General features: G+C 42.4%; 1 protein-coding gene across 1 annotated transcript; it reads right to left on the bottom strand.

Annotated features, from left to right (window-relative positions):
• Positions 1–12,772: 12,772 nt before the first annotated feature.
• Positions 12,773–13,448, bottom strand: LOC125549350 (putative calcium-binding protein CML19). The gene has a single exon (XM_048712788.1). It carries the CDS (start codon positions 13,343–13,345, stop codon positions 12,899–12,901), a length of 447 nt encoding a protein of 148 aa, XP_048568745.1. The 5' UTR covers positions 13,346–13,448; the 3' UTR covers positions 12,773–12,898.
• Between the last annotated feature and the right edge of the window lie 913 nt (positions 13,449–14,361).

Raw genomic sequence — 14,361 nt, 5'->3', positions numbered from 1 at the left:
TTATATAAGTGAATCCTCTCAATTTGGACATGCCATGAACTTGGTACTTGGAAGCTATACATGAATCAAACCATAACATGAGGTAAATATAAGATTGTATTGCAGCAAAGCATACTTTCAGCAAGTATGGTAATGGTGCGAGTCATTATCATTTCTCATAAACACGAAGATTGATTATTTACACAACAAAATTAATAGAGCACTATTGTCTAGGTATATAAATAAGAGAATAGGCGAGCGCCACTGGATTATTTTCCAAACGGAAGTCCTCTGATAAAAATAATCAGACCCTGACCATCGCATGCAGAATGAGTAAATGGGCAATATCTGGTAACACCACAAGATTTCTTCGATTTGGCATGAACAAACCCTTCAACACCGAGTGGCATATAAATATAATCCAGTCACTTTCAAAAAAGCATAGCTGAGCAACCCCTAATGAATGAGCTAGCCTGCATCATCAAAGAAGGGCGGAAACTGTTAAAAGGAGGTCCCTTGTGACAAATAATAAGGACTACATGCTTGTAAAATGTCCTTTATTTATGGAGAAGGGGGTATCACATATAGTCAATTTAGTAGAAGGGGATCCTACCCTGACCAAGATGTTGCAACAACGAACGCCTTGCCTAATGAGCTATATATGCTATGTAAGGAAATTACAGCCCCTTCCTCGATGAAATGGTGTTGTTTCATCGATTCCTTGTACAACCACAAAGCAATTTCAAGAACACTAAAATGTATATATGATATAAGAGTGTATCTTGAAAGAAAAAAATGAATACCACCTGGTAGAAACAAATAACACATTTAAATGTCTGAACAAAGAAGGACATGCAAATAAAAATCAAAAGAGAATAATACCATGGCTTTAATGCTCCAATCACTATTCTAGGGTCTTCCATCAGGCATGCTGCTGCTATTGTCACCACTCCGGACAGATTTTTCTGGGCTTCTCCCAGCTGATTACCCAGGATGCCCCAACTTTTTTCTTCACTGTTTCCTCAAAATGATTTGTGCACTCTCCAAAACTAAATTATTATGAGGTTAAGCAAGTTGTAACTTCAAGTTTAGAAGATCAGCACTGCTAAGCTTTTCACTAATGTATTGCAGGAGATGCGGCAAAAATAAACCAATGCAAATTAAGGAACTTAATCATCTCAAAGTAAGTACATGAAGCATTCCGATGAAGCAAATATGCCAAACCATGAATCGTATAGGTCAAGAAGCTTTACTCATGTCCACCAACGGCTCCTCGCTAATGACCTCGCCTCGTGGTTTGTGCCGTTGTAGCCTGCACGAGCAATCATCATCACACGCAACTTAAGATCTAATTAATCAAAGTGCTCTTTCTCATCTAGCTGAAGAATCTCTTCCCCTGAAAAAAAACTATGCAAACTCCCTAAGTAAAAGAAAACCAAAGGCATAGATACCTTCCCTGTCAACTGTAGCTCGATGGAAAAAGTAACTTCTGATCTAATTAATCAGAGTGATCTCTCTTATCTAGTTGAAGAATCTCTTGCCCTGAAAAAAGAACTATACGAACTCCTAAGCGAAAGAAAACCAAAGGCACATATAGAAACAATTTCTTCCCTGTCAACTGAAACTCGACAGGAAACACTACCTTTGACCAATCAATTATTGCCCAGTGCCTTCGAATTACTATTGCTGCCTCAGGCCCTCAACTTTGTCCACCTGCCGATTTCTTCCATGGCTTGGGAGAATGCATTCTTCTACAGATTGGTCCCATAGGAACAAAAAAATGGATCCCAAGACTAAGCAGGCACAAGTGATCTTTTGGAAAATAAATGGGTTCCACAAGCTCAGATGAGGCGTAAACGTACGGAAACAATCAGAAACTGTATATGGTCAACAAAGGGCATTCAAGTATCCATGATCTCATGACAAAAAGGTATCCATGATCTCAGGACAAAGCAAATACAGTCAGTTGCTAGATCCATGAATAGCTCATTATAACTGAAGAATTAAGGAGTCAGCATGAACTACCTAAAGTAGGGTAGACCGAAAAGCATGCCACATTAGAAGGATCCGTTTCCCCTAAACAGTACATTGGGTGCTAAGAAATGTATTATCTGCATGGAGTGAAAATATACTTGATGCAAACCTTTGAACCGAAAATATACGCGGCTACACTTTTTTTAGACAAATGTAGCGAAATACATGTGAGCTTTATATAGACGTACCAAACCATATGAAGCAACCAGTTGAATACCAACATTAACCAACTCTCATCGCCTCTCGCCTGTAACTCTGTACATAACTGTAGCATTCTGTTGCTTAATAAAAACAATGATTGCATGTAGGCCTGCAGATGCTACACCCAGAAAAGAAAAAGTGGAAAGTTTTCACAAATCTCGGCAGGGTGTAACCATCAATGTTGAGCCTCCTTCAATATCTGTACCATCTTTGTTCATAAGCAATTGAAATGTGAATTTATAAGAATCAGAACAATACCCGTGCGTTGCAATGGGGCATGTATACTCTGTGCAACACCAGTCAAATGCAGCAGTCATAATAGTCCTACGGTGAAGGATAAATGAGGAAACTGACTTTGATTTCCTGCCATAATCTACTTACAGTGGCTCCAGATCGACATACAAAGCCCTTGAAACGTGTTTCCTGAATGTGTTGAATGCTTCCGTTGCAACCCGGCCCAATACAGCTATCACTACAAAAGGATGGCACAACTTAGGATTGGGCAACATAAAGCAGGACTTTATCGTTGGTACAAGCCAAGCCACATGTTAGTATGAAATTTCGAGAAGATTGTTACAGAAAAGTAAAAACAGTACTGTAGGATTTAAGCAAGGTGCACTATCAATTCATAAACAGTACCCAGATGCCTACTAAAATTAAACCGGATCAATAAATCATCTAGCAAAAATCCTTGGACATTACACCTTTTCATCATTCGCCAATTCAATTCTGAAAAACCAAATCATCAACAGATGATACGAAATAGTAACAGTATGCTGCTTTTGGGCTATAGTTTCTGCAGCTGATGGAGCAAGTGCAAAATATACCCAACACTCCACACGGCAAGGCACATCTTGTTCCCTATTTCAGCTTTTGGACTAAGACCACAGAGAGAGACCCGTCGTTCATGGCAAGAACTGTCCTGGCCAGGATTGAAAAGATTCAAGGCCCTAAAATGGCGATGGATCCCAGTGCTAGCTAAATCTGTCTTCTAATCTACTGAATGCCTGAATGCAATGCCCTAATGACGGGCGGCGACTTCTGAATGTGATGCACTAATCTCACGACTCCTCGTGTGGAGGCGGCAGATTAGCCTGCCACGCTGCCACCGACGTCCGAGCTCTACGCGAACTTGTGGGATCCTGGGGGAGTGAGCTCCTAGGACAGTACATCACCTATGCATACGCACACCAGTACAAGAAGTTCTCCCTCCGAAACGTCACAGAACAGCTGGTCGAGCCGCCATTGACCGCCGAGCTCTCCTTCCACGCTGTCGCAGATTAGTTGGTTGCCCCGCCATCATTGACTGAGCTCTCCATTCGTGGCGCTGCAGAGCAGCATGCACATCGCCACGCCAAGCTCTCCATCCAACCGACCACATAACTTTGCCTTCTAGTCTAAGAATAGAATAGTTTGCAAATCAATTGGTTGTCAAAGAGTAAACAAGCGATTGTCTTCTGGATAACTTTCAGTTGTTCAATGAAGATGGCTGTGCATTGTGGAATTACTCCACTCAAAATACTGGAATGCCCAAACTGAACACCTAGACACCCAATAATAACTGTTCTTCGCAAGTTTCAGGTCAAGACAACTTGACGTTCTTGTAGCTTTGACATTGTTGTTCACAGAATCTTTTTGTATGAGCGTGCATTTCCAGTTTCATACATTATGAAACCAAAATGTCCAAGGATACAAAAAACCAAGCAGTCACGCTGCCGATACGGAAACATCACCGCATCTCAGCGATCATAAACTGGACTAATGAACTTGACCAACTATTGACTCTACTAAACCACAAATTCAGGAACTCACAGACTCTTGAATCCAGGCAAGTTAGTTAGTCCAACAGGCCGACGATTGCTGCCGGAGTAGTTTTCTATTGACATATAAGCTATGTTTTATTTGTTAATTTTATAGTCAAAGTTTGATACTAAATACGAGGTGGACCAATATATCAGAACGAGAGCAAGGGCATCTTCAATGGGAAACTAGTCCGTAGACATGGACGCGGGAGGCGGCATCCAACGCTGCCTGCATACATTTGGACAACAATTCGAGCTAACCGGACGAAATTTGGTCAAACACGGCTGGATTTTCAGATAAACATGATGGATTTCATATAAACATGATGAATTTCATTATATTTCGCACTTACTTCAACTAAAAGCGGTGCTCCTCCGGCTCTGGAGGTATTATTAATTTGCCTAATCTATTATCGCCGGATCCCGTTCCCCATGTACGGCCATTAGCCCCGAGAACTGATGCTTTGCCTTCTCCACTTTCGCCTCGGCGCTCTCCAGCTCCACCTCCGTAACCTCGGCATCCGGAGCCCTGGAAAGTGAAGTTGTCCGCCTCCACGTCGCTGCAAAGTGGCTAATCGGTCGACGATGTTGAGCCTACCAAGCTTGGCTTCAACGGGAGGGAAGGCGAGCGACGGCGACCCACCGTGCTCTACTCTTCATCGTTGCGGGCTGCGCCCGCGGATGTGCCGGCTTCGTGGTTGTGTTGGCGGGGTGCGGCCTTGCTGGAGCCGGCGATGTCCTCCGCCTCGTCATCTGTCATGCCGCACACCTCGTTTGCCGCCTTATTAAACTCCTAGTTGGCGGCCTCCAGTTCTGCTTGACGCTGGCGGTGCTGCTAGCGGGCGAGCACTAGTGCACAACATCGTAAGGCCCTTTAGTGCCGGTTCGGTAACCGGCACTAAAGTGTGGGGACTAAAGGTCCCCCCTTTAGTATCGATTACGCACGAACCGGCGCTAAAGGGCAACCACGTGACACGAGCCAGCTCCGGGGGCGCGTAGGACATTAACACCAAGCGGTACTGAATGTTTGGGTGTGTTTTGGTTTTATTTTTTATTTTTATTATAATTTTGTGTTTTCAATTTAATTTAGTGATTATTTTACATTATAATGAGTTGTTAAATCATTAGGTGAAAGTACCGCAGATTAGTTTGACTGAATGCATGTGGATCCTAGCTAAGTCATCAAGTATATGTCATATCCATATTATATATACTTGATCACCTAATTAAGTGATCGAGGTAATATGGATATGGCATATACTTGATCACTTAGCTAGAATCCATCCAGTTGAAACTAATCTGCGGTTTTTTTCATAAATGATATAATAACTCATCATCATCATCATCATATTAATATAAAAACTCTTGCATCATATATATCATCACCAACAACAGTTTTCATAGCTAGCTAAAAATCATCATATAATAGTCGTCTCATTACCACTACTTAATCATCATATAGTCATTATCGCTATCTAATCACCACCAACACTAGCTTAAAGAAGAAACATTCACTTGTACCAGAAGCAAAGATATCATCGAGTTCAACATGGTAATGATATTATAAGCGCTCATATATAACACCACAAAAGCAAATCACTCTTTGAGATTAAGTTCAGGACGAAGAACACGGACATGAGAGGACAAGTACTAAGAGTATGAACTAGCTAATCACTCATGCTGCTCTCTCTTAGGTAAAATAGCATAGAACATGTATAGCTTTCCTGATTCATCATATTGGAGCATGCAGATGAACCTGTCTCCTAATCGTTGGTTGCGCTTTTGATTGCTGCCCCCTAATACTTCTCTGCGATCGTTCACAATTTTGCTCCAGTCTTTTATTATTAAGCATTCCTCGCTATTAGAAAACCTGAATGCACTAAAGTGCATTGTAGGATATCTTGGCCGTAAGCTAACAATATTCATGGTACCTTTAGTCTTGATCCAATCAGGCACAACATTCATCGGGAGTCCTGTTGAAGAACATCGTATAGTAACATACTTAGCAATGAAGTTTAGCTTAAAAAAATAATGTATGCAAAAGATGCACTGAGGAGAAATAGTAGAAATCTTATCATCTTTCCTAAATATATGTGACTGTAGTTCAGTACGAACACTATTGGTCGCACGTTTTGAGTACTAACATTTTTAAGTGCAGGAATTTTTTTTGTCTTGACAACATCAAGATCCTCAAGTCATGAAACATAATGACTTGTCTCCTCGCAGTTTAGTTCAGCCCCGGGACAGTGGACGGTCCTGCCTACCAAGCGCCGGACATGTTTGCTTGATTGAAAATAAGTTGTCAATATAAATAACTTGTCAACTATTTTTGAATAAACAATATTGAAGACATAAATATGGTCGAGAAACTCACATAATGGTAGAACTAGAGGCGTCTGCACATCGACCCAGATGTCTCTATTACCTTCAATATCATCTTCCGGACGAATATCAAAGGTGATAACCATATCAGGCTCAAATGCATAAGCCTTGCATAGTGCTTGCCAAGTTTTGCATTCAAAATAGGTGTATGTGTCTGCATTGTGTAATTTGACGTTGAAGGTATAACCATACTCGGTCTTCAAGTAAACTTTTTTTACCTCCATAGTTTTGTTAGGACTGAAACCTATCTTATCCAAGACAAAATTTCTTGCATGGCAGGGGATATGCTAGTAAAATAGTGAAAAATTAAAATTAAAAGTTGAAGCAAATGAAGCATAAGTCATCCTTAATTATGAAAAAAGACTTGTCGTTCTGACTTACTGTATCCACTTCGAAGTTCTTATCCAGCTTGATGCTGAAGCGCCTATCATCAACTAGAAATTTTCTGTCGCACATGCGGCGCTAGTCTTCGCAATATTCGCACATAATGAAATCGTGTTCGTCGTCAGACGACATTCCTATGTTCATAGATGAAACATTACACACTTATTAGTTCTATTAATTCAACTAATTCAATTAAGCACTTACAAAAAATATACCTAAATAAAGTAGCTCAACTAATTCAACTAATTAATTCAACTAAACTAGTTCTATTAATTTCCTTACTAAAAATAACGTAGCTAGTTCTATATAGTAAAATGTTAATTAGATGATCAAATCTCTATATAATATAGTAGGTAGTTCTATATAGTAATATTTTGATTAGATCATCAAATCTCATATACCTAAATTTTCTTACTAAAAATAAACTAGTTCTATTAATTCAACTAATTCAACTAAGAATTTACTAAAAATATAAGGTAGTTAGTTCAAAAAGTAAAAGTTAATTAGATGATCAAATCTCTATCTAATAAAGTAGGTAGTTCTATATAGTAATATTTTTATTAAATCATCAAATCTCATATACCTTAATTTTCTTACTAAAAATAAACTAGTTCCATTAATTCAACAAATTCAACTAAGAATTTACTAAAAATAAACTAGTTCTATTAATTTTCTTACTAAAATATATAAAGTAGTTATATATAGTAATATTTTAATTAGATCATCAAATCTCATATACCTAAATTTTCTTACTAAAAATAAACTAGTTCTATTAATTTAACTAGTTCAGCTAAGCATTTACTAAAAATAAACTAGTTATATTGATTCAACTAGTTCAAATAATCTCATATACCTAAATTTTCTTACTAAAAATAAACTAGTTCTATTAATTTTCTTACTAGAAATAAACTAGTTATATTAATTCAACTAGTTCATCTAACAATTGACATGACTATTTAAAAACTTTTCTATCTGATTCATCTAACATTAGTTAACATTCTAACATTCTTATCTACGTAACTCATCTAACATTAATCTAAACAATAGAAAAAAGAAAATAAGTAAAAAAAATATGTGTGTTTGTGTGTGTGTATGTGTGTGTATGTGTGTGTGTGTACGAGCGTTGGGCGACGGCCTACGGGCGGCGACGCGAGACAGCGACGGGGACGGCGACGACGGGCGGCGGGGGTGACGGCGCGATCGAGATGGCGACGTAGTACGGGGTGGCAGCGGGGGCGACGGGGACGACGTACGGCAAGCATCGAGGACGACGGCGCGCGGCGGGGACGGCGACGACGGGCGGCGGGGGTGACGGCGCGATCGAGATGGCGACGTAGTACGGGGTGGCGGCGGGGGCGACGGGGGCGACGTACGGCGAGCATCGAGGACGACGGCGCGCGGCGGGGACGGCGACGACGGGCGGCGGGGGTGACGGCGCGCAGCGGTGGCGGCGAGGGCGGCGCGCGATGGGCGACGGCGCGGCGGCGACGATATCGGGCGATGAAGCTAGTTGGATAGAAGACGGGCGGCGCGCAGATGAAAACTGGATTTTTCGCAAGTGCTATATATATAGGAGGGGCCTTTAATACCGGTTGGAGCCACCAACCGGTACTAAAGGCCAATTTTGGCCAGGTCAAGCGGCGGGAAGCAGACCCCTTTAGTACCGGTTTGTGGCTCCAACCGGTACTAAAGGCCCCCCATTAGTACCGGTTGGAGCCACGAACCGGTACTAAAGGTGTTGTTGCCACCCGCGGTGCATAATGTTTAGTCCCACCTCACCGAGCGAAGGGCAGCCGCACTGATTTATAAACCCAGTCGCGGCTGCTCTTTCGAACTCCTCTATATAGCAGACTTTTGGGCCTAACTATGGCGCGCTGCCCTGTGAGTCTGCCGGACCTTCTGGGCCTGAATTTGCACACCCTAGGTCTGGCAGGCCCACTGGGCAGCGCCCCAACAATTTTTTTATAGTTTTTTCTTTTCTGCATTATTTCTTTTTGTCTATTTATTTTTGAGTAGTTTTTTATATAGTTTTTTTCTTTTCCGCATTATTTATTTTCTTCTATGTATTTTTGAGTAATTTTTTTATATAGTTTTTTTCTTTTCTGCTTTATTTATTTTCTTCTATTTATTTCTGAGTAATTTTGTTTCTGTATTTTGTTTCTTTGTGACCCTCTCTACTCTTTCGCACATGCTATGCGGGTGAAATGATGATACTATGGCAAGTTTCAACATTTTCAGAGTTCATTTTATAGTGATTTTCAATTTCACGGTCATTTAGCTCTCTAAACAATTCGGTAAATGACTGAAAAAAGCAAATGATGTCAGAACATGTTGGAAATTGATGACGCCGCTTTGAATGCTGCACACTGAACGCAAAAGAAGTCGGGATTTCAAATAAGTATAAAAAACATTGAAGTGCCCGTGTAACAGATGAGTTATTGTCCGAAACCCTCATACTCCGAAAGACATTGTCCAGTTTGTACACGAAATGCGTCCAGTTTTTGCCGTGACCCTCTCTACTCTTTCGCACATGCTATACGGGTGAAATGATGATACCATGGCAAGTTTCAACATTTTCAGAGTTCATTTTGTAGTGATTTTCAATTTCACGGTCATTTAGCTCTCTAAACAATTCGGTAAATGACTGAAAAACAGGAAATGATGTCAGAACGTGTTGGAAATTGATGACGTCGCTTTGAATGCTGCATACTGAACGCAAAATAAGTTGGATTTCAAATAAGTTTAAAAAACATTGAAGTGCCCGTGTAACAGATGAGTTCTCGTCCGAAATCCTGATACTCCGAAAGACATTGTCCAGTTTGTACACGAAGTACGTCCAGTTTTTACCGTGACCCTCTTTACTCTTTCGCACGTGCTATGCGGGTGAAATGATGATGTCATGCCAAGTTTCAACATTTTCAGAGTTCATTTTGTAGTGATTTTCAATTTCACAGTCATTTAGCTCTCTAAACAAATCGGTAAATGACTCAAAAATAGCAAATGATGTCAGAACGTGTTGGAAATTGATGATGTCGCTTTGAATGCTGTATACTGAATGCAAAAGAAGTCGGGATTTCAAATAAGTTTAAAAAACATTGAATTGCCCGTGTAACAGATGAGTTCTTGTCCGAAACCCTGATACTCCGAAAAATATTGTCCAGTTTGTACACGAAGTGCATCCAGTTTTTGCCGTGACCCTATCTACTCTTTTGCACATGCTATGCGGGTGAAATGATGATACCATGCCAAGTTTCAACATTTTCATAGTTCATTTTGTAGTGATTTTCAATTTCACGGTCATTTAGCTCTCTAAACAAATCGGTAAATGACTAAAAAAAGCAAATGATGTCAGAACATGTTGGAAATTGATAACGTCGCTTTGAATGCTGCATACTGAACGCAAAGGAAGTCGAGATTTCAAATAAGTTTAAAAAACATTGAAGTGTCCGTGTAACAGATGAGTTCTCGTCTGAAACCCTGATACTCCAAAAGACATTGTCCAGTTTGTACATGAAGTGCGTTCAGTTTTTGCCGTGACCCTCTCTATTCTTTTGCACATACTATGCGGGTGAAATGATGATATCATGCCAAGTTTCAAAATTTTCATAGTTCATTTTGTATTGATTTTCAATTTCATGGTCATTTAGCTCTCTAAACAAATCGGTAAATGACTGAAAAAAGCAAATGATGTCAGAACGTGTTGGAAATTGATAACGTCGCTTTGAATGATGCATACTGAATGCAAAGGAAGTCGAGATTTCAAATAAGTTTAAAAAACATTGAAGTGTCCGTGTAACAGACGAGTTCTCGTCTGAAACCATGATACTCCGAAAGACATTGTCCAGTTTATACACGAAGTGCGTCCAGTTTTTGCCGTCACCCTCTCTACTCTTTCGCAGATGCTATGCGGGTGAAATGATGATACCATGCCAAGTTTCAACATTTTCATAGTTAATTTTGTAGTGATTTTCAATTTCACGGTCATTTAGCTCTCTAAACAAATTGATAAATGACTGAAAAATAGCAAATGATGTCAGAACATGTTGGTAATTCATAACGTCGCTTTGGATGCTGCATACTGAACGCAAAAAAATTCTGGAGTTCAAATAAGTTTAAAAAACATTGAAGTGCCTGTGTAACAGATGAGTTCTCGTCTGAAACCCTGATACTCCGAAAGGCATTGTCCAGTTTGTACACGAAGTGCGTCCAGTTTTTGCCGTGACCCTCTCTACTCTTTCGCACATGCTATGCGGGTGAAATGATGATACCATGCCAAGTTTCGACATTTTCAGAATTCATTTTGTAGTGATTTTCAATTTCACGGTCATTTAGCTCTCTAAACAAATCGGGAAATGACTGAAAAATAGCAAATGATGTCAGAACATGTTGGAAATTGATGATGTCGCTTTGAATGCTGCATACTGAACACAAAAAGTCCGGAGTTCAAATAAGTTATTAAAAATAAAAAAAGAGGTGCAATGCTGGTTAATTAGCTTCAAGCCTTTCGGAATAGTGTAGACTGCATTGCACATAGCTCAGTGCAATCTATGCTATTCCGAAAGGTTTGAAGCTAAGCAACGTGCAGGTGAGCATTGCGCCTCTCCTTCATCGTCTCTGCACTCATGGCTTATAAACCGCTCGTACTGCCTCTCTCTTGGTGAGGTGGGACTAAAATTCAGCTTACTAAGAAACTCTAGTACCGGTTCATGCTATGAACCGGTACTAAAGGTCTTCATGGGGGCCCCAGCCTGACCACAGCCTGACACAACCTCATTAGTATCGGTTGGTGGCATGAACCGGTACTAAAGGTTGCCCACGAATCGGTACTAATGATGTCTTCCCGCCTAGCCGTTGGAACCGGCACTAATGGACACATTAGTGCCGGCTCAAATTCAAACCGGCACTAATGTGCTTCACATTTGACCATTTTTCTACTGGTGGAGGCGGATCTCGCAGGCGGAGCGGTAAGACTCGAGCAGCTTCATGTTCGGTGCAATAGTCCTACCGGCGGCGAGCTGTTCCTCTGCCTACTGGTGCTGCTGGAGGAGCTGGTGGTTGTAGGCGGCGTCGGCCTGCGCTTTCCGAAACTACTCCTCCCGCACAATGTTCATGTAATGGGCACGAGCCTTACTGATGGTCATGGTGCAATGCTTTGGCGAGGGTGGCACGAAGGAGGAAGAGGGTGGCGCAAACGAGGAGGGTGCCATCAGCTCATCGTCGGCCGCGTCCTCCATTGGGGCGTCGTCATCCTCCGGCAGCAATGGCGCCCATTTTCTTCTTCTGGTCCGTCGTAAGTCCGTCCGAGATAGTTTTGTACGTAGCGTGAGAAAGCCATGGTGAGAGTGCCGCAGAGAGTAGAAAGGAATTTGAGTCGGGTGACTGCGGCTATGACCGAGGCAGCAGTTTATATAACAATGGTGATTGGTAGAGGGACAGACGGATGGCGCCGAAGTATCTGCCTTGGCAACCGCATGTCATTAAGGTGGGCAACAGGCGGACGGACGGACAACCGTCATGTCATTTGAACACGGAGCAATCACCTGCATCAGCAAGCGGTATGGGCGACACTCTCTCGGCGGGCGCGCCGATTCAATGCCGGCGCTAGTGAGAGATCGCGTCCGCTCTGAACGGGGATGAATGCGGCATTGACGCTATGGAGCGCCGCTGAGCGTTTCAGATGGAAAAAGCGCGCAGGAGATGGAGGTGTTTTTGGTGGGCCAGAGCGGTCAGACACGGGTTTGGCAGCAATCTGAACGCACGTGATGCACCCATGTTTGTCTCTGGTTTATGAAATAAAACACGTATGTACCGCTCAACGAACAAATACAAACCTGTGTTTGATGACACAACACGTCCGGACGGCACGGCCCGGACGTAGATGCCCTAAGATAACTCTGCATTGTACCACTAGTACTTTATCCATTTCGGTTTATAAGATCCATGCCACTACTACTCCAACCAAACGGAGCGAGCCAACATAGTGCCAAGTATTAGATGAATCTGTTCAATATTCCCTGGCAAAAAAGATTAAGTACCTAGTAAACTGTGTACGGGTTAAAACTGTAGCCAAGTATCAGGATCTGTATTCAGTAGACTGGCCGATGGACAAAAAGCTGCTAGGCATCCATCATGACCTTGAACTCGTCGAAGCAAACCACTCCATCTCCATTCAGGTCAAACCTGCGGATCATGGCGCGGCACTCCTCGATGCCCTGCTCGGACCCCAGCCTGCCGAGCATCCGCATCAGGCTCGCCGGCGTGATGCAGCCTTCTCCCTTCACCTCGTACATCGCGAACGCCTCCCTCAGCCCCCTGCACCGCTCCTCCTCCGCCTCTGTCTCCGGCCGCGCCAGCAGCTTGAGGAACTCCTCCTCATTCAGCAGCCGGTCGCCGTCGGCATCTGCCGACGCCACGAGCGCCTCGGCGTCCTCCACCGAAACGTCCTCGCCCAGCGCCGCCTTCATGCACTGCCGCAGCTCCGCCGCCGAGATCTTGCCGTCGGCGTCGCGGTCGAAGGAGGCGAACACGCTGCTGAAGCGCTCGGCTGTCGCGGCGTGCACCATCTTCGCCTGCTTGATTTGGTGATCACCTGAGATTAGTGGCTGTGGTAGCAGTGTGTGGCCGTGTGTTAATGTGCTGGGAGCCTGGGATTACTCGCTAGCTTTGCTGTTCTGGTGCTTGGCCTCTCAAGTGCCTATGCTTATGTGTATATATACAGGCGGCACAAGTACGTACTCCTACGTACAAGCGTGCAGCTAGCTGGTTGTGTTGATCGGTTCAAGGCAAAATTATTGAAAGAATTGATGAGGCCAAGGAACTGGTCGGTTGACGGTGTCAATTCGTTTTCAGCCGTCGTCGAGCATGCATGGTCTTCTGTGACAGAATATTTGAAAGCTGAAAGTTGAACGAGCACATCGGGAGTATATAATGCATGCATGGATGGGCCTTTTGTGACAGAATATTCCAGGCAAGCCAAGCCAGCCAGGGACTTTCGTCGGCTGCTGCTAATATGTTATTCGGTGTCTACTCCCGAAGCTTTGACGTGTCATTCTCACCCTTTCAGGGCGCGCATATAATGGACTTGCATTGCTTCGCCGACGGCGACGACGTCATGTTCGGGCCGTTCATCATGTTTGGTCTTTCTTTCCCCATGAGGTAGCTCAAGAATAATTCTCAGTTAACCAGTTATCAGTATATGTGCTAGTATGTTACTGTTGCAAGCAAACGCCAAAGCAGTGACCAATAGTAATGGGACATGTAAATGAAATTTTTGGACTAACGGTATACTGTCTCCGTCCTGGTTTATAGGGGGCCTTAGTACTTTGTGTCAAACTTTGACAGTCTATATAACCAACAATATGTTATCTACTCCCTCTGTTCTAAATTTTTTTGTCTTAAATTTCTCTAAATACAAATGTATCTACTTACGTTTTAGTGTTAAATGCATCTATATCTAGACAGATCTAAGACAAGTATTTTCAGATGAAGGTAATATATGCTACAAAAGGTATACCATTAAATTTGTATTTAAAAGATGATTCCCACCATATATTTTTTGTGACAAATAATTCATATTTTA

Source organism: Triticum urartu, chromosome 3 (genome assembly GCF_003073215.2).
Source record: "Triticum urartu cultivar G1812 chromosome 3, Tu2.1, whole genome shotgun sequence".
Lineage (NCBI taxonomy): Eukaryota > Viridiplantae > Streptophyta > Magnoliopsida > Poales > Poaceae > Triticum > Triticum urartu.
This window is presented reverse-complemented; position numbering and strand designations above follow the sequence as displayed.

What these genes read in the sequence shown, in the direction of transcription:
- LOC125549350 (XM_048712788.1), bottom strand. Translation starts at nt 13,345, where the DNA reads ATGGTGCACGCCGCGACAGCCGAGCGCTTCAGCAGCGTGTTCGCCTCC.